The sequence below is a fragment of the Ophidiomyces ophidiicola genome (assembly GCF_022830035.1).
Source record: "Ophidiomyces ophidiicola strain CBS 122913 chromosome Unknown scaffold_8, whole genome shotgun sequence".
NCBI classification, from domain to species: Eukaryota; Fungi; Ascomycota; class Eurotiomycetes; order Onygenales; family Onygenaceae; genus Ophidiomyces; species Ophidiomyces ophidiicola.
Genome location: NW_026054648.1, coordinates 168,660 through 188,010, shown reverse-complemented (window position 1 = coordinate 188,010; position 19,351 = coordinate 168,660). Strand labels below are relative to the sequence as shown.

General features: G+C 50.9%; 5 protein-coding genes and 1 non-coding gene across 6 annotated transcripts; 4 read left to right on the top strand and 2 right to left on the bottom strand.

The window, feature by feature from the left end:
- Window positions 1-1,875: 1,875 nt before the first annotated feature.
- On the top strand, window positions 1,876-4,847 carry SSN6 (glucose repression mediator protein; the record flags this gene model as incomplete). The annotated part of the gene is made up of 8 exons (XM_049251803.1): window positions 1,876-2,053; window positions 2,110-2,313; window positions 2,373-2,455; window positions 2,523-2,702; window positions 2,762-2,854; window positions 2,905-3,061; window positions 3,121-3,365; window positions 3,426-4,847. The coding sequence occupies 8 exons, from the start codon at window positions 1,876-1,878 to the stop codon at window positions 4,845-4,847; spliced, it is 2,562 nt and encodes an 853-aa protein (XP_049109121.1).
- A 1,615-nt stretch (window positions 4,848-6,462) lies between these two features.
- Window positions 6,463-7,026, top strand: LOZ57_002740 (uncharacterized protein; the record flags this gene model as incomplete). The annotated part of the gene is made up of 1 exon (XM_049251802.1): window positions 6,463-7,026. The coding sequence occupies one exon, from the start codon at window positions 6,463-6,465 to the stop codon at window positions 7,024-7,026; it is 564 nt and encodes a 187-aa protein (XP_049109120.1).
- A 1,069-nt stretch (window positions 7,027-8,095) lies between these two features.
- Window positions 8,096-12,079, bottom strand: RRP12 (pre-rRNA processing protein; the record flags this gene model as incomplete). The annotated part of the gene is made up of 3 exons (XM_049251801.1): window positions 8,096-9,979; window positions 10,038-11,948; window positions 12,017-12,079. The coding sequence occupies 3 exons, from the start codon at window positions 12,077-12,079 to the stop codon at window positions 8,096-8,098; spliced, it is 3,858 nt and encodes a 1,285-aa protein (XP_049109119.1).
- Window positions 12,080-12,457: 378 nt separating this feature from the next.
- On the top strand, window positions 12,458-12,556 carry LOZ57_002738. Its single transcript has one exon. It is a non-coding gene; the product is annotated as a tRNA-Ser (tRNA).
- A 989-nt stretch (window positions 12,557-13,545) lies between these two features.
- LOZ57_002737 (uncharacterized protein) lies at window positions 13,546-14,470 on the top strand (the record flags this gene model as incomplete). The annotated part of the gene is made up of 3 exons (XM_049251800.1): window positions 13,546-13,815; window positions 13,871-14,070; window positions 14,125-14,470. The coding sequence occupies 3 exons, from the start codon at window positions 13,546-13,548 to the stop codon at window positions 14,468-14,470; spliced, it is 816 nt and encodes a 271-aa protein (XP_049109118.1).
- A 367-nt stretch (window positions 14,471-14,837) lies between these two features.
- MEP10 (Extracellular metalloproteinase 10) lies at window positions 14,838-16,975 on the bottom strand (the record flags this gene model as incomplete). Its single annotated transcript, XM_049251799.1, has 5 exons — window positions 14,838-15,021; window positions 15,082-15,496; window positions 15,552-16,102; window positions 16,174-16,565; window positions 16,628-16,975. The coding sequence occupies 5 exons, from the start codon at window positions 16,973-16,975 to the stop codon at window positions 14,838-14,840; spliced, it is 1,890 nt and encodes a 629-aa protein (XP_049109117.1).
- Between the last annotated feature and the right edge of the window lie 2,376 nt (window positions 16,976-19,351).

The window sequence follows — 19,351 nt, the reverse complement described above, 5'->3', positions numbered from 1 at the left end:
CGATCGCTGTCAGGATTGAACATCCTCAATTATTCTTGGATTGCATTCTACATTAGTTTGTGGCATATAAAAGACCGACCTTCTCAAGGTTGCTCGCCTGAAATATTTTGAGTGGTAAGTGTATGGAGCAACGGGGATGATAGCCCTTATTACTGAGTAGCTATATAACCACACTTGTTTTATGTTATAAAAGCATGTAACTATATCAGCAGTTGAAGAGTTGTATGAAAACTGCCAACCGCATGGCTAGTTATGCGATCTGTAAATGTCCGGGGTTGGTCTGTTTAAACATTCGGATTTGTTAAATCAAGACCACAGACTGCGGGTAACCAGAGACCTACATTGGCGTAAGACATCTGAACGTGGAAACATTCTTAGGATGGACCGAGGGGCTGTGTTACAGTAAGCGTATGTTCGGAGTGCACTTGGGCCCATTTGCGTCTAGAAGCAATGAGACCACTGATGGGAACCATCGGGGTACTCCTGGATCTTGTAAATGAGTTGACGGAGGGGAGATCAGTTCTGGATATTTGTTATCCAAGGACGAGATAGCTCGCGCGATGGCCCTTGGGAATCGATCCAGACAGAGCGTCGCCAGATAGTCCTAATCCTGGCGAGGATGTGCACACATGGCACTGGAAGGCCTTCCGCAGTGGTTAGACCCACCATAGCTCAGCGCAGAGACTCGATTTGAGGAGAAAAGATGATCGTAGCTCCACCGCGGAGTGGGTCTGTTAGGCGGGTCGGCAGGAGTGCTATGGAATAAGAGGCGTCGCCGTGGCGTGCGCGAGCCCCCCAGGTATAAGCGCCAGGCGGCCAGCGCTGGTCGGCCGGGCCCCTGGCGGGCTGCGCAGGCTGCGCGGGCATAGTTCGGCAGGCCTGGGCGGCGTTGATGGGCGGGTGCTTAGTCACAGCTCGCGGGCCATGCAGCGCCGCCACCAACCTTGCCGCCCTCCACAGTCGCGCCAAGCACGTCGGGTGTGACAGGTGGCGCTGACATAAGCGGGCATGCAAGACACCAGCGGAACAAACGATTGGCCGGCCGGCCAGGGGGGCGGGGGCGCAGAAGCTTGAAGGGGCAAAGTCCCGTTAGCAGCACCATCACGCGCCAAGTGGGGCGCACCCTTCCGCCGCTGCCCAACCTAGCCTAGCGTAGCCCTAATCCATCCCAAGGTAACCCCAAACTCGTTGCACTTGTTCTTTCCCTTTCTCGGCTTTTGTGCTGATTCTTCCTCCCAGACCCTTCCCACTAGCGCCAATTCCGCCCTCATACGCCTCTCCCACCCTTTCTCTTCTTCCTCTTCCTTTCTCTTCTCTTCGTCGCCCGCTCTGACGCCCTCCTTGCGGCCTGCATCTGGATTCCTGCCTCCCCGCATTGCCTTTGTTCGTTTCCCTTCACCCCCTTTGCGCTCCCTCCTTCTCATTCTACCCTTTGTCGCTACGTCACGGTGCCCCTTGCCGTGGCCTGAGCCCGTTGACCCGAACGTCGGCCACCAAACAACCTCCCTCTTCAAAGTTGGCGCTGCGATTCGTTCGCCATCATTAGCACTCTTGTCTGCCATTACCTGTCCTCGTCCCGTCCTTCTCTTGGCTGCGACCGCTCGAGTCGCCGGCTGTTTGCCCGGTTTGCGACATTGTTGGCCCTGTTACCTGTCCTGCGACGTCAGGGTAACCTTCATAATTTCAGGAGCACACGCACACTTTTATGCTAGAGAGTGTGTGTGGCAGAACATTATTTTGTCATAATTAACTGTTTCATTGGTGCTTGTTTTTCATTTTATTTTTTCTTTCTTACGTGAATCGTTATTTTCGCCGAGGGTTTAGGTTTGTCGTCGCCTAAGTTTTACTCCCATACCCTGCCGCTACTTGGACAGTATGTCCGGTCACCCTCAACGTTCACCTACGGGTGTGGTTCACCCTCATCAACCTTCGCTGCCGCAACACCCACAGGTTAATGGTCATATGCCAATTCAAGGCCAGGCCCAAAGTGGACCGCCCTTGACAACATGGCAAAAGATCCTGCAAGTTAATGAAGCGATATGGCTCCAGCTCGGTACGTCAATGCGCATTATTTGTTAATTGGCTTCATCTAAACTGGTTCCTTTTTAGGCAATCTATGCGAAATGATGGGCAATATGGATGGCGCCGTTGACGCCTATCAACATGCGCTTCGACATAATCAATATTCCGTGCCTGCCATGAGCGCTATATCGTGTATCTATCGAACGAAAGAGGAATTTCCAAAAGCCATCGAATTTTTACAAAATATTTTAAAATTAGACCCTCAAAGTGGAGAATCTTGGAGCAGTTTAGGTAAGTCTTCGACTCGGGATGTGAATTGACAAATTTTCCCTAATACCTTTGTGCAACAGGTCATTGTTATCTTATGATCGATAATCTTCAAGATGCTTACAGCGCATATCAAAATGCCTTGTATCATCTTCGTGACCCGAAGGTATGTCCGTACTCTTTAGGTAATATTATGGGATTTATGAAATTAACGTGGATGTACTGCCATACAGGAACCGAAACTTTGGTACGGTATTGGAATTCTCTATGATCGCTATGGCTCTTTAGATCATGCAGAGGAAGCTTTCTCCCAGGTCATGCGAATGCAGCCAGATTTTGAGAAAGCAAATGAAATTTATTTCCGCCTTGGTATAATATATAAACAGCAACAAAAGTTTAGTCACAGTCTGGACGTAAGTTGTACCTCCGTCTCAGGAATTGCGCATTATATGAACCATGAATGTTTGTCTAGTGCTTTCGATATATCGTCAAAGATCCTCCAAGGCCTTTGACTGAAGAAGATATCTGGTTCCAGATTGGCCATGTACATGAACAACAAAAGGATGTAAGTCTGGAGGGACCTGTATTCCATCGCCCTTTGCTAACGCTCTGTAGTTTGAATCCGCCAAAGCAACTTATATGAAAGTCCTGGAACGCGACCCACAGCATGCCAAAGTTCTGCAACAGCTCGGGTGGCTGCATCACCAACAGAGTAGTACATATTCTTGCCAGGAACAAGCCATTGAGTACCTGGAAAAGTCTGTTTCAGCTGGTAAGGCCCACCGAGATTCTTTATCATAAGTGGTCACTGGTTTTGATTCGCTCTCTTAGATACGAGTGATGCGCAGAGTTGGTATTTGCTCGGTCGTTGTTATATGTCGCAGGCCAAATACCCCAAGGCATACGAAGCATATCAGCAAGCTGTATATCGAGACGGCCGTAACCCGACATTCTGGTGCTCCATTGGCGTGCTTTACTATCAGATCAATCAATATCGTGATGCTCTTGATGCATATTCTCGAGCTATTCGCCTAAACCCCTATATTTCCGAGGTTTGGTACGATCTTGGAACACTGGTGAGTTTTGTTTTCTTTCGTTGTCCTGCTTTTCTGTTATTGGGACTTACGCTTGTATAGTACGAATCATGCAACAATCAAATTGCGGACGCCCTTGATGCATATGGACGTGCGGCAGAGCTTGATCCTAATAATACACATATCAAGGCGAGACTGCAGCTACTTCAAAGTGGACAGGCAACGAATCAAGGAAATGCCCCTGTCCCACAGGACGTTCACCCCCAGGCATATCAGGCACCTAATGTCGGGGTACCACCTGGGCCTCGCTGGGGTGCTCAAGCGCCGTCTGGGGCCCCTCCAGCTCAACCCTCATTGGCATCGGGTCGTGTCAATGAATGGGCCCGAGGAGTCAGTGAAGTTCAAGCGCAGCAAGGTCCGTCTGGGCAGTATGATCAGCGTGAAACATTGCGAGGCATCCAGCCACAACAGCCAAGCCCTAGAATTGAACAGGGCCGCCCACCTTTCTCTGATCAGCAGTCCCGGAACAATGCCGGTCGCAAGGGACTTTCGCCGTCGCCAAAGTTCAATTTCTCCGCGCCAAGTACTTATCCAGGGCCCCAAACGCTCCCGCAGCTTGGTCCACCACCTCAAACGAATGATCGGGGCAATGGAAATGCCTTTGGTGGCTCGGTAAGACCTCCTATACTAGCGCAAAATGGACATACTGGCGGTGCGGGTCCGAACAACACGGTGACGGGAGCTCAGATGCCGCCGTATGGCCGGCCTTTCACGCCTCCCACGGAAATTCGTCCCATCAGGGATGACAGACCAACATCACCGAGGTCCATCTATCCCCATCCACAATATCATCAGGGCCCTGCCCCTAGCCAAAATGGCGGAGGCATTGCTGGTGGTGCTCCTCCTCCAGCCTCTGCCATCGCGGCAGCTGAGGCAGCGCAACGAGAGCGGGATGAACGCCCTCCATCATCAATGAAGCGGGGACGCGAGTGGGAGCCTGAACCGGGGCCGGTTAAGAAAGTTGCTAATGAGGAAAATCGGTCTCGCTTGGAGGAACAACCAGGTCGAATCTCATCTCCACACGAGCCTCGTCGGCGTAGCTCTTCGGAGGTTCGTCGTGAAGAGCAGCGACGAGCTCACGACAACTACCATCCGTCCGATGCTGCTCACCACCCCCCTAGCTTGCCTCCTATTCAACACATGCAGGCTCAAGCACCAAAAATTGCAGCTGGGCCGGAGGGGCCAGCGAACGTACAGAATGCGCCAATTTCCAGTCTGCCTCCAAGCGCGATGAATACTGGTAACGGGGTGAATGAAGAGCGTGAGCGTAAGGAGGCCGCGCACCTGCAGCTCGAACCGCCTGCGCGCAAAATGGACGTTGACGAAGATTACGACGATGACGGGGAAGACGATAAGAAGGCGGTGCCAATGCAAAAGGGTGGCAGCCCTGGCGGCGCTGCCGCTAATGGGATGGTGAATGGGGGCAGCCAAGCAGGCCAAGGCAAGGTCGACGCTGCTGGATAGAGGATGAATACGGAGAAGTTTATATGATTTGGTGGTGTCTGTTTCTCTGTTCTGGGGATGCTAGCAGAGATGATGGGTATTCAGCGGTATGTTTTTTTGGTTGGCGAGACAAAATTGACGTGTGTGGTTGGTACTACTCGTTTGGAATACGCACCCATCCGGTTGCGTTCTTTGTATAGTTATGATGATGTACTCCGTAATGTGCTGCGTGCTGGCTCCCGCCCCTCCTTTGTTTTTTTTTCGTTTTTTATTTGTTTTCAGCCCGATCCCTAGCCTTCCTGCCGTATGCAGTGTTTTGCTGGCAGCCGCGGCATGCTGGCGCGCATCCGGTGTGGAGGAGGCCATGAGGCTTGACGCGCACGCTCCTGTCTGTGTGTCAGTAACACGGAGGGCCGTGACCAAAGCAAAGGGAAGTTGGCAACGAAGGATGACGAGCGGCTTAGCGGTGTGCGGAGGGTGCTTTGGGTGAAACGGCAGGCCACGCGATTACGTGCGAGGCAGCATGTGGAGGGCGGCAGTTCCGGGCTAGCCGAGCCTGCGCGCGGGCGTCGCCAGCAGCGCCCAAGGCCGGGCGCATGACTCGCGGGGCGTGGCGGCAGCACGGAAGCGCGTGGCAGCAAGAGCGACGCGGCTTGGCGGTGCGCTTGGTGCCAGTCGTGGCGGTTTGAGGCCGCGGCCCCGGCAGGCGACGCGTGATTGGCCGCGGCGCGCCCAGCGATCTCCGCAGGTTCGCTGGTCATTGGGCTTGGCGGGCCCGATCGGGAGGGGCCCGGGAGCCAATCAGCGCACGCCGTGCGGCCGGGGGCTTGGCACAGGAGCATGCCCGCATCGGGACACGGCTGACTCAGCACACTGCTGCTGCGGCTGCCGCTTTGGGCCATCGCGACGACCTCTCCTCCTCCTGCTCGGCCTCTCTCTCCCTCCTCGTCCTCTTCTTCTTCTTCTTCATCACCACCACCACCACCACCATCACCGCCATCACCACCGCCTCCTCCTCCTCTGCCTCGCGTCGCCGGCGCCCCGGCTGTGCCTCCAACAATGAACGGCGCCGCCAAGGGCTGGGCGTCTCGGCAGCTCTGGCCCTTGGCGCGCTGAGAGGAACTGCCACTTCCGCCCTCCGTTTTCCCTCCGTGCAGCCTCCTCTCGCCCCTGCCCGCCTGCCCTGCCCGCGAAATGCCTCTCGCTGCGGCTGCTGCGAGGTTGGCGTTCTGGGCTGCTCTCTTGGTCCCGCTGGGCATTCCCGCTCGGCTGCGCTGGGCGTTTTCCTTTTCTTCACTGCCGTTTCACTCTTAAAAGCATGTCTTGCTCTCGTTCTCCGTGACCCTTTCCTCTCCTCCCGCTCCCCTCCTCCTCCTCCTCCCCTCCCCTCCGTCGCTCGTCGCTCGCCGTCCGCCCTCGCCCTGTCGCTTCCTCTCAGCCCGCCGCGACTCCCGCCCGCCGCGATGTATATATAATCCCCACAAGGCTTGGTCTGCCCTCTTCGCTCATGTATCTCCCGCTGCTCTGTCGCCCAGCCAGCGCTGCTTCCTGCTCGACTTTCCGACTTGACCCGTGAAATCCACCGCGATCGCTAATGGCCCTTCGGCCCGATACCCAAGCCATGTCTTCCCACGCCATGGCCAAAAATCCTGTCTCCCGCGCCAACCACGTCGCCTATCCGACTCTCGACCTGAAATCCCAGCTAGACTCGTCATCCTTCCCATCAACACCGCCCAAATCATCTCAGCACTCCACCCACGCCGAGCCGCATTCTCCACCACATTCCCTTGCCCACGATGCTCACTCATGCGCGGAGAATCCGCGCCTATCACACCTGGTGTCCGACCGACCTGCGTCGCTGTCGAATTCGTCCATGGCCTCGGCTCCCTTCCCAAAGGTGACACAGGCCCGGGCCTTCCACCCCTCCCAGCCCGCTTTGCCTGCCGCCGCTTTCATCCTCTCATCCAATACACAGCCTGCATCTATGTCAGACAGCGAGCCCTTTACCTGGCAAGAACACAGTGGATGGGCACAGAAAAAACATAATATGACCTTAGGTGCGTTGGCCATTGAACCAGCCCCGCAGCGCCCTAGAACCCACGTATCCGTCTCTGCCACCGATTACGACGACGACGAGGATGACGACGTAGCACATTCTTCCGACCATGAAAATGCTTTTTACATTCTGGTACGTTGTTAATTTTTGTCCTATCGCATAATTAGTTGGCTCCCTTCCAGACCGGGTACGAAGTAAATTCGACTCGCTTTACCGAATGTACAACCCAATGAAGGGCATTCCAACCGAAGCCCGGTTTCACCACTACTCTATACTGACCCTGATTCTTAACTCCGATCTGACGTATAACTATCTAGCTACGCATATCGTTTCTCGTCCCACCATTTGCCTTCTTCGCCGCCCTATACGGTTTCTGTGTCATACTATTCTTCTTGTTCGCTGCTCCCATACGGTTATGTCCACCCACACCCTTGTTTAAAGCGCCAAATACATTTTCGTCGCAAATATGTCACACCCTTCTTCCACTTCTACGCACCCATCAACGTTTGATATCGACACCTTCCCCATCAGAACGACGCCGCGAACGCCACCCCTACCACCACTCCTCCTCAGGATCTCCCTCTCGTTCCCAATCTAGGCACGGTTCCCCTGACCATTGCGATGACTCCCCTTCCTCCCGCCCATCATTCCACACTGGTCATTCTACTCTCTGCCTCGTGTGCGTTCTTCTCCTCTCTCCTCTCCTCATTATCCCTATTCTTTTCGCTGCCTGGATATCGGCGTTCTTTTGGATTTTTGCCATGATCATGGGAAATCCAGATGGTACAGAACGGAGAGATGATGGCAGAGCAGCAGTTCTTGGGGTCAGAAATTGGTGGAAAATCTGGTTAGGCAGTTCCAAGAGAAGGAAAAAAAGGGAAAGGAACGGGAGCGTGACAGTATAGTTCATTTGGGGAAATATGGGATCTATCCCTGGATGCTTGGACTTTTTTTTTTTGGCTGAAAGTGTTGTATTCGGGGTGGCACCCTTTTTTAAAGACATTATGTATCATGCATGGGATGATTCTGAATAGCAAAGCAATGATAAAACATATTTCTTACACACGATAAGGTTCTTCAGGAGCCCAGAGGGTTACGTTCTGATGGGGATAGTTACTAGAAAGCCGGGCAGGCTCCAAGCCTCCCACAAGAAATGTTTTAACGGGAATCGTAAGTCGCCCCATCACACCTTCCGCTCTGCGCCCATTGGCCCTCATCTCTTCCTCCGAAACCCGCTCCCGCTCCGCCCCGCCTTGAAGTTCCGCCTCTTCTCAACTCGTCCCGCCCCGCCGCCGCCACCACCGCTCCTCTTCGGCTCTCCCAGTCCCCGCCGCCCAGAGCTGTGGCCTCCGCGCTTCTTCTCCTTCCCTGCCTCTCCCTCCTCGTCGGATTCCGCCGCCGCCGCGGCGGCGCCGCCTTTCTTGCCCACTCCGCTCTGGCCCACCTTCAAGCGGCCCTTTTGCCCTTTGCGCACTGCATCCGGCCCGCTGACCGCGGCGATGTACGCGTCGACGGCACTTGCATCGGCACCTTCGGCCATCGCGGTGTCACCGTCTGCGTCACGCCCCACGGTGCCTGCGCCGGCGCTGGACAGGATGAGCTTGCCATCCGCATCAACCCGCGCAGATCGTCGATGGGCCGTCGTCTTCTTGGCGTGTAGGAAGCGGACGGTTGGCTTTGTGCTGGAGATGCTGGCGAGTGTATTGGGAGCGAGGAGGTCGAGTGGGTTGGATTCGGGGGAGAGTTCGCGGATGTATTGCGATCCGGTGGAGTCCTTCGAGGCTTTGGATGGTTTGGAGCGAGAGTTTTGCGGTGCGGCTTTTTTAGCCTTGTTGCTGTGCTTGTGCATATTACCCGCAGCGTCGATCTCGATTTCGCTTGCATCGTCGTCGGAGTCTGAGCCCATGTCAGAATCCGACATGTCTGAGCCGTAAACGGCCTTATCGAATTCATTGCTAAAGGCGTTTCGAGTCGTCGATGGCCCGCCTTCCTCCGCCCCGGATTCGTCTTCTGCGGCAGCTTTGCTCTGCTCCTTCTTTCTCTTACTTCGTTCGCGTTGCTTACGGATCGCCACAACGAGTTTCCGGTCAGATTCTGGAGTAAAACTCTCGACAGCCTGGGCGCCGAAGCGTCGCATTAGTCGATCCAGGATACCCTTCACCTTGCTTCGAAGCCGTCCTTTATGCTCTTTGCTCCAGACCATCAAATTTGGTACAAGCGATTCGAGTCGGGGCTTCAGCAGATCGTCCGGGATTGCCACAACCACTACCTTAACAAATCCCAGGACTGCGCGAACGATTTCTCGATTGTTACTGGTTAGAAAAAGGTCTATTGTCTGAACAAGGTCTGATAGTACTGCTCGAGGCAAACCGGAGTGGAACTCGAAGAGGAGCCGGGATAGGGCGATCACCGATGCGGCAACCATGTGCGGTGAGCTACCGGCCAAACCAGCTGAAACCATTGTGAAGAATTCTTCAATAGTTGCCGGCGCATCGGGTGCATCGTCTGCCATATGGGAAATGAGGGAATTGCGAATCACAGTGCCCGAAGGGTTGCGTTCCGCATCTGTCAGGCGACTTGCAAGGTGAATCAAGAGTGAAAATGCCGCTGTTCGCGCTTTCTCATTGCTCTCCTTGCATCCTAGCACAACTTCTGACAAGATAGATGGAATAAAATGGAGATCGGAGGTGGGAAGGTGAGTGACAATTTCTTGAATGGCCATCAGACGATCTCGCCGAGCTGGAGAGGGTGTCTTATCTGTTGTCGAGATGATTAGGCTTTGCAAGTCGGAGCTGCGTTCCTCCAGGGCTAAAGCCCCAGCTTCCGCAGTTGCCAGGCGAGGAATGAGTTTATATGCTTTTTTGATCAACTGAGGGTCGAGAGACTCGGTGTTGAGCACGACAGCAGAGAGTGAAAATAGGGTCGCAAAGCTAGCCCGCGGCAAATAGATAGACATGGTTACGACAAGGTCCATGAGCGTGTGTGATGTAGGAGGCATCTTGTCTCCAGTATTTTTCTTTTTCGCCTGCTCTTGGGCGGTCTCTTCCAGCGATGCTTGGAGCATTGTGGTCACGCGAGTGAATGTTTCCATGAGTTCCTAGTACATTATAGTCAGCAATGAACGGTGATAATAATAGTGACATCTAAAAACGTACTTTTTCTGGTGTGATGCTAAGGTACGCATTAATACACTGAAGAATGTACCCTCTGAATTGAGGTAGTGTCTGGCTGTAAACGTTGAACAACACCGCTAGCAGGTTGCTTGAGAGTGCAGCAAGATGCGCAATATTTTTCTTGGCCATCTTTTTCGTAATGCGGCGTTGTAAGACAAGGTCATCAGCATCCTGCTCCAAAGAGGCAATCTCTTTGTTACCTTCAACCAAGTTTTGTAGAGCTTTGCACACGTCCACACGAAGCTCAGTTTGCTTATATAGCACGTTTGATAAGAGCTCTGCAAATCCTTGATCAAAGGCTTCTATCACATCCAATGGAAGGACACAGAAACCAGGCAACGTCGCCCACGTCTGCTGCACAAGAGTCTCGAAAATTTTCACTTCAACCGTTTTCTCAGCATTGCCGTATTCAAGAACTTTCTGAAACAGAGATTCGCTGAGAGGGACAAATTCAGACCGGAAGTATGAGAGCCGAGTGTTCGAAACATAATCTCGCAGAATCGGGAGAAGCCAAACGCGGCCCGGCTCACCGGCCTTTTGTCGGGTTATGTTTAGCGGTAGAATGCCAAGTATAGTCTCAGGGCCCATGGCTTCAACTGCGGCTCCCAGCACTTTGTCCGCCTCCTTTTTGCCATGAAATGAGTCATTACCACGGATCCCTCCGATTGTCCGTACAATGTCAGTTAGGATAGGGTCCGCCCTCCACTTCAAGGCCTCAAACATGGCTGTCAGCACATTGAACACCTCTGCCCACGCTGTTTGGTACTTCATAGATAGTAGACCCGTCCCAGTTTTAGCAAGTTTCTCAAGCGTTTTCTCATCGTAAATTGATGGTTCCACAATTACACTGGCTGGGATGCAATTGGCAAGAAACGAAACAAGGCACTCCGAGGCAGAGATGCGGATATTGTGTGAGGACGATGAAAGAAAAGATGCTACGAGGTCGAATAGTTCCGGTAACTGTTCAAAGGTATCCTCCGGATGAACTTGAGCAGATACATCGTATCCTCTCGACAGCACTGCAATCCATGGTGGAAGGAGTTGCGAATCGTTGTGCGCTGGTTTCAATTCTCGGATGGCCTCTAGAAGGCGTGGCAGTTTTGACGAGGAAAAATCGTCGGCCATGCCTTCGAAAATCACTTCAAATACCTCAAAGGCCCCCATTGTTAAGAATTCATTGGTTGATCTCGAAACATTCATCAAAAGCTCGCATAGGGGTTCGATCTTCTTGCTGGGCCATCCACCTGATGCTGTTGCGAGCGTCTTAACCAGATGTAGAGCGTGTATCACAGCGGGTTCGTGTTGGTTTTGATGGGAAGAGGCATGTTTCCCTTTTCTCATTTTGCCGGCTGCGGCAACACTTTCTTTCAATGTTAAAAGAGCGGTCTCAGCACACATATCTGCGGCTGGATGGTCTAGCGAAGGGCTTGGCGGAGGATGCTTCAAGACTTGAGCCAGGGCGTCCTGGGCTCGCTTTCGCACTTTTGGCCGGTGATCAACCGCTAGAGCTAGTAGCCCGGCCATGGCCCGTCGTGGGCCTATTTGGGAATGTGGAAGGGCCCATGCCGCTGCATCTTGGGCCACGAGAAGAGATTGCAGACACCCAATTGAGGGTCTGAGCAGCGGTGCTTCGGCGGCGGGTGCCACGAGAACCGGCGCAAGGCTCCCGAGTATTTGCGCAAACTTGGCTCGTAGTAATGGCGCCGGAACAAAGGGAGAGACGATGTCAAGAAGGTACACGACAGAGGTCACGGGCTCTTTCTCAACAAGACCCTGGGTGGAGCTGACAGACTGGCCGAGCAAGGCTAAGAGGGCGGCGAAGTACGCGGTTGCGGTGCAGTCAGTGTGCTGCTCGCGAAGAGTATCTTCCACAGCGGAGAGAACTATAGCCGTCTGGAGGGTTGGTCAGTGTTGGCTCCGGGAACAAGGCAAGAGAGAGCTGGCCGGGTGGGTGGTCTTACAGTGTGCTGGTTCTGCAGCTTCGGGGATTTTATCTTGTCGAGTTTCTCCTGCAGCGATGCCATGATGCAAGCAAAGCCCAGTCCGAGAAGGCCGCCGGGCAATCTAGCAATGCAAATGGCCAGGGAATGGGCTCTTTGTGAGCTTGTGCTGGCAGCGGAAGGAAATTTTTGGGTTTTGCGGTCAGCTTAGTGTTCTTATCGATAACAAGCGACGGTTGTGGGGCGAGAGGCCGCCGTGCCAACGCCAGCGACATCCAGAGGGCATGCCGCTCGACTGCTCGACTGACTATGAGTATTCAATAGCAGGCCTGTTGCTGCGGACAGAGAATTCTCCCGCTTAGCACCGTCGATGATTCCACGAGCGGGCGGTCGAAAGCGAGCTTAGTCAGCATTTCTTTATTGCAGAATATAGTTTACTAACAGCCCAGTCCTGCCAACCAAGACACTGTGGCCGAGTGGTTAAGGCGCGGGCCTGCTATTTGATTAATAACAGACTAGCCCGTATCTTCGGATGCGTGGGTTCGAATCCCATCGGTGTCGCCATCTCTTATCTTTTTGACAACGAAGCAAGCAAACAACCTTCTCTTTGTAATAATTTTTTTATGTTCCCATTACGGAGGATCTAAAATTATATCCGGCTATGGTGATGAGCTAGCTCTACGGAGCACGGAGCATGGAAGGACTCTGTAGTTTCTCTTCCTCTAGTCAACTGATACGCTGAAGACTCAGCTCATCTCCACAATTCCCGCGACGCTCGGCCACCTGCATCCTTCGAATTTCAAAACCACTACTCCGTACTAGTTAACTAACCACCCGCGCCGCGAGAGTGGCTCTTCATAGTCTTAGACTGTATCAGAGCCTACGAAAAACAATAATATTAATGGGTTCACACACACGCGCCCCCTAAAGTGGATGCTGGCCATCCATATGAGACTGCCATCAATCTGATAACAGCTGTAAACTGTACTCCGTACACCACTCTCTTTTTGTGTTAATTAACTCACTGAAGATGGATAGAATTTTACCTAAAGATATGAATTCAAGGATCCAAAAGATTATTTATTAAACATGGCCATGAAAAAGTCAACGTTATCAGATAGGTGGCAGTTTCATATGGATCCCTAAAAGCCAGCGCCCACTTTTTAGGGGGCCGTGGCGCGGATACTCTAGGAGACCGGCAGCTTACAAAATAAAATACTTGCTTTGGTGATAGACCTCATTATACCCCACACAAGAAGCAGTTATGTTGCATATTTCCTGCCATCATTTCCACAAATATGCCCGTGGGATCAGATCACCACAAGCATGCGTCAGCTGAAGCTTCGTTATTCTCAAAAGAACCATTAGCTGAGGCAATAATGCGTCTTGACCGCTGCCTTGGATGTATTTACAGAGTATGTACGTACCTTCAAGTGCTGATCAAATCAATCTCCACTTTGTTAGGAGCATAAAAGCTACCTGTTGGTTCTAAGACTCCTGAGAGCATATCGACGTGAATTTTTGAAGATCGTGGCTAACATCTCTATACAATGGTCTCGACGCTTGCAATTGGGTCTGTCCTTTCGATGCTGGTTGTTTCTCTGGCTGCAGAGCTTCCAAAATCAAAGAGCCTTTTAGCAAGGATTGTCGGCGGAAAGGAGGCGTTGTTAGGCGATTTCCCTGCTATTGTTGCGATTACCAATGCTGGTAACTTAACCGGTGGTGGTATACTACTTAGTGAAAGACTGGTTCTCACTGCAGGGCATTGTGTTGATTCTAGGATACCTCTTAGGAATCTCAGTATACATGTGGGATCTTTGGTATGTTACTACCTTCAAGAAGGTAATAAGCATAATTCTCAGTTTTTGACTACAGAACTGGCGGTACGGCGGAATACATGTCAAGGTTTCATCCAGAAATATCCATCCCGATTACCATAAGCCTGAATTTGACAACGATATTGCCCTTGTACACTTGGCTTCTCCGATACCAAAGACCCCATGGGTAGATTTCGCTCAACTACCAGCTGCTGGATCAGATGTTGCTCCTAATTCAACAATTGTAGCAGCAGGATGGTATGTACTAGATTATAAAAAGGTACACGCCTGTTATACTAAGTAATAAAATAGGGGGTATACAGCTGCGAGAGGGGTGCTAAGTGAAAAGCTTCTACATACTTCATTCCCTCTTGTTAGTTATTCTGTTTGCAGTTCTGCATACAAGCAATGGAATATTACAGTGACAGAAAACATGTTGTGTGGTGGGACCAAACAAAACGCTGTGTGCAATGGAGATAGTGGAGGCCCCTGGTATGATGTCGCAACAAAGAAGCTTGTTGGAGTTACGACATGGGGGTTTGAGTGCTCTTTTCTTGGGCACCCGGGAGTAGCTCTCAAACTTGGTAATTATATCGACTGGATTGAGAAACATAGAAAGCCTCCTGGGAATGATACTAAGGGCCAAGGAGAATTTTAGAGCTATTTTTGAATGCGATAGCTATATATATATAACTACGGAGTGAACTAGGAGATAACTAAATTCAATTGCCTAGTTTCGTCTGTCTATAGATTCGAACGGCCCCAGAGTACGGAGTAATATCAAAGAATATGCATACATGTGCGGTATTCTAAGACTAAATTTACATAACTCCGTTGTATTTGTAATGTATGCTTGTCATCAGAGCTAATTAGCAGGACGTTAATCCAGCGTAGATCTGGATGTCGGATTGTAATAGGATTGATTTATAAGGGCAGTATTTGATTTGGACAAGGCTATTTACGCATGCTCCTAAAGATGAAGAGAAAGGGAGAGAGAGATTCACCACAAGGCAAGTAATGATAATCTACTGGCACTCTCGTGGAACTTCCTTGCTGCCAGTGCGAGTTGCGCCGAACTTCGCGCCGACGCCCAATTCGCGTTTTGCAAAGCCTTTCCAAATCTCACATTTGTTCTTACCACCGGTTAGATGCTTGTCAGCATCGAGAATAGCATCACGAGCCTGGACAAAATTTGGCATGCATGGTTGACTAATATCGGCGTGGTTAGCACATTGAAAGCGCCTCTGGAGGGATGGGGTTTCAACTTACATCGCCATACCATCAAGCACAAGCTTCATAGCGAGGAATTTACCATCGGTAGGGACACCATTGCGGAATTCAGGCATAGGGCCGTCATTTTTGCCATGTTTGTCAATCAAATTCCACAAGACCTCATAGAGCATAGTAGCCCAGACAGTACCAATAGCATGCACTTCCCTCAGATTATTGTTGGAAGTGTAGACAAGAGGATTTACCGAGAGATCAGTCGAATATAGATATTGACGAACGCCCTTGGGGTTATTTGAAACCCATCCACCCTTTGGATATGCTGTTTTGCGGGTATCATTGGGCTTTAGCCTGACAGCAGTGGCATAGAAATCTCCCCAGCCCTCACCCATGCCTCCGGATTCCATACCGTTCAAACAATTGGCATTATCAGGGCCCCCAGTCAAGCGGTTTGAAACTAGTGGTGGCCTGGTTAGCAGTAAAACTAAAAAGAGAAATAACTGAGCACTTACGACCATGGGTAAACTCATGAATCACTGTTCCTGCCTCAAAACAAACATCACGCGGGGGGTTGGCTCTAGTCCAGATATACATTCGCATTCTCCCAGGTCTGCCATCAGGAGGGGTTGCAAAATTTGCATTGTTTGTTCCAGAGCCATCCTGGGCATTCAAAATCACGGCATCACCTCCTTTTCCACCTTTGTTATTGTTGTTTGTCTGGAAATTTCCTGCCTTTTCATTAAAACCAAGTTTGTAAAGAAGATCATGGAACGTATTAGCACTGTAGAATAGTTGAGTGAGTGATGCATCAATGTATGTTTTGGGAGGGTTCATTGATGGTGAATATGGATATTCAAATTTAAGTGCAGGGCTGTTTGGTCGATAGTTGTTGAGATATTCATTTCCTCCACTAAAATTCTCTTGTGCTATTCCATTGTTGCCACGGGTGGTTGTGTAGTTTGTAGCCCCATCACCAATCCAGGTAAATGGAGATGTCTTAATATCCCACGGGTCTGTTAGAGTTTGAAGATTACCTTCAGTAGGATCAGCAAGACCCCATGGGCTACAGTTTGCTGTTAGCTTTTTCATAACCACTCACGCATGGAATTGCCATCGGCAGGTCAAGGTACATACTAGACTTTGTATGTGGCATGGGCAACATAATCAACGACATTGTGCACTTTGTTGCTATCTTTGGCATCAACATAGGACAAAAGCCAATTATCACCAATGTCTGTTTCTACTCGCCATGTCAAAGCTAAGGTTCCATCGGCTTTCACGATATAAACAAGCTTTGATGTAGGGTCAGAAAGGGCACCAGAAGTTCCCTGGAATGTGAACTCTTGGTCGTTGATAGCCTTGGAGGTTGCACCGTCCGCCTTGACTGGAAGTTTGAGAGCATTGATAGCTCCGCGCAAAGCCTGCATGGGGCTGGTGTAATCCTGAGTCAAGTTTGGTTTGGAGTTGGGAATTTTGCCGGTATAGAAAGAGTTGCCAAAGGAGAAGACCTTTCCATCTCTGCCAATCTATGAGGCATTGTAAGCCATAGCATGTAAGAAGTGGAACATTGGGGTATCTGGTATCTTACGTTAACATTAAAATCGGCATTATCAAGGTCAATCCCGTTTATAGTCTGTCGGAATCGAACGTGGCCCATGCCCGTATCACTAATGTAGTGATCACCCACGAGGCGGAAGGTTACCCGTTGCACGGTTTGCTTCACCAGCCGAGTCGCGACATCAACGTAGTTGCCGACAAGAGGCGCAATAGATTCGTTCACCTGCACTTCGCCCGAGTTCATGTAGTTGGATTTCTCCACCATACGGAAGGAGTCCAGATCAACGCCTCGGCGAACAACGCCAGCCGTTTGTTGAGTCAAGGCAATGGCATGGAACGGCAGGCTAAGGAGCCCAGCTGCGAGTAGAAGGCCGTGCATAGTGAACGAATATTCACGGGAATACCTATTAAAGCCCGTCTTGCTTGTTGGAGGGGATCAAGTCCGAACCATCGTCTGGAGTCGAGAGCTAGGACATGCCTTTATATCAGAGTTGCTCTTTCACGGGTCAGACGCGCATCTCGGTTCAGGATGGATAAACCAATGCCTTCATTCATGTTGGGTAATAGTAGGTAAAGGGCGGTTTGCTGCGCAAACTTCCCCGTCGTCTAGTGAGTGTCAGAGCAACAGGGGGATAGAGAATCCAGAAGATTCTCAGGGATGAGGGTCACATCTCGGGCGGTGAAGCTTGTTATATCTGAGTAAGCCAGAGAAAACCGTGTTGGCAGTGCGAAGATCACGTCTGTAGATACGACTCTGCAATGACAAAATGCGGCGTCTTTCAGGGCTAGTCCCTGGCCAAAAGTTTAGTGAGATGAGGCCAGGAGAATGTGCGGCTGGTCGAACATCAACTGGTAGCCACGATAATAATAACCATAATAACCAAGCGAACTGTATGTATGTAACCTTCCAAATTGGCTGCCCATTGATGCTGGAGCAGAAGGTCAGGGATCTGGTGATCTGCTGGGCCAGAGTCACGCTCTGTGCTGGGATTCCAGGTTATCGGCAGCAACCCGATGACGGTGACCCGACTTGTCCGAGAAAAACGCACGAATGAGGGCTGAGCCTAAAGTCAAAGAAGACGTAAGCCAGGCATCCTCGCAAAGGCCAATATCGAATCTGGCTGGGAGCAACTAGGTGCATGCGCCATCACGGACCGGGAGGGTGGTCGGAAAGGGAGAGAGGGAAGACTGCAGACGGTGACAGTCCGACGAGAGGCTGCTGGGGGGCGACCCGGCCGACTGTGCTGGCTCAGCAGCCAAAGAGCAAGAGCCGGTCATCGGGGCATGATATAATATCCAGCTGTTTATTATCCAGGTATGCGGAGAATGTTTCTGTTCCGCTCAGCTGTTAGGCGCACCTCCGTAACTATGCTTCTGCCGTTTATTCTAGCCAGGGCGGATATTGCCAACCCTATTATCTGCAGTCTTCTTGAAATTGGGTTTCCTTGGGATGAACGCTGGGAAACTCTTAGTTCTTGATGCCGTGTCTTCACTTCGCCATCTTTTACATGATCACAATTGCCCATGATGCTAAAGAACTGCTATGTCTAATACACCATGCTGACCACAAAAGGCATAAACCGGGCTTGACCGAGCGGGTGGGAGACGGCTGAGCTTATGATGGAGCGAAAGAAAATATTTGCAGGTGCAACAAACGAGATGGGCAAGAGGTCTATATCACTTCACGTAGGCGTTCTGACTCCCCTACTGAAGTTACCCTATGAGCGGCATCCTACGAGCCGTACACACACACGGATGTTGTTAGGAAGTAAAAGTGCTCCGCTGCCCCCGGTGCGATGTTCAGCCGCACCCGGAGTACATTATCGAGTGTTCTTGACCTTATTTCGTCACGGTTAGAAAGACATTGTTCCTAGATTCTGATTTGACAGTTCTACCCAAGTCTATCTGGCGAGTATTTTTGTCTAAGTAAATGATACCAAACCTGAAGGCTTCGGTATGCTTCTCGAATCTGGTGTCAGATTACTTCCTGCGAACAATGTCTCCTATCATCCGGCACTGAGGAATGATGCAGATTTCCTGTTCGCTAAGGAACAGGCTCTCCTATTGATGATATATTCAATCTAGTCATAGACCATCGGGAGCTCCCCAGTTCCAAGCATCGTAGGCCATGTACTATCAAAATCTTAATATGAAGCCCGAATAAATGAATAAGCCACGGCAGGTATAAGTGATGATTCGCCTTCGTGATCTGGTGCTGTGGATCTTTGTCTCATTGAAATTGAAACTTATTGACCTGAATGCTAGCGTCTTAGTTCGCCCTATCTTGACTGCATCCTCACAGAATGCTAGTCACTCGCCTAAAAGAATGGCCATGGCTGGGACCTTACAACCTAAGGTACTACTTACCTACATTCACCATAAAACACATACAACCTAGCTAATCAGTACGCCATTGATTAAATGATCTACCGTTAATGAGGTTGGCAGTCTGCATCAAAGGTATTTTTGAGGACGAAAGTAGTACTGTATACCCCCGCTATTTTTCCCTTAAAAAAAAAAAAGCTTCAAGCTGAATGCCAGGGATACTGGCTAGTCAAGTATAGAGTAGTAGCCGGTGAACAACAATAGGTAATGCTGAAGGGCGCGGGGTCAAGGAGCGGCCTTCTTTTTGACGGAGTTGCTAGCACTTGGGCTTTGTCTAAAGGGGGCGTCGGGTATCTGTTTTTGAGGGTGCAGAACATTTGAAAATTCCTGGTGAAAAGAACGCGGTGTTTCTGGAGAGGCATAGCGGTGA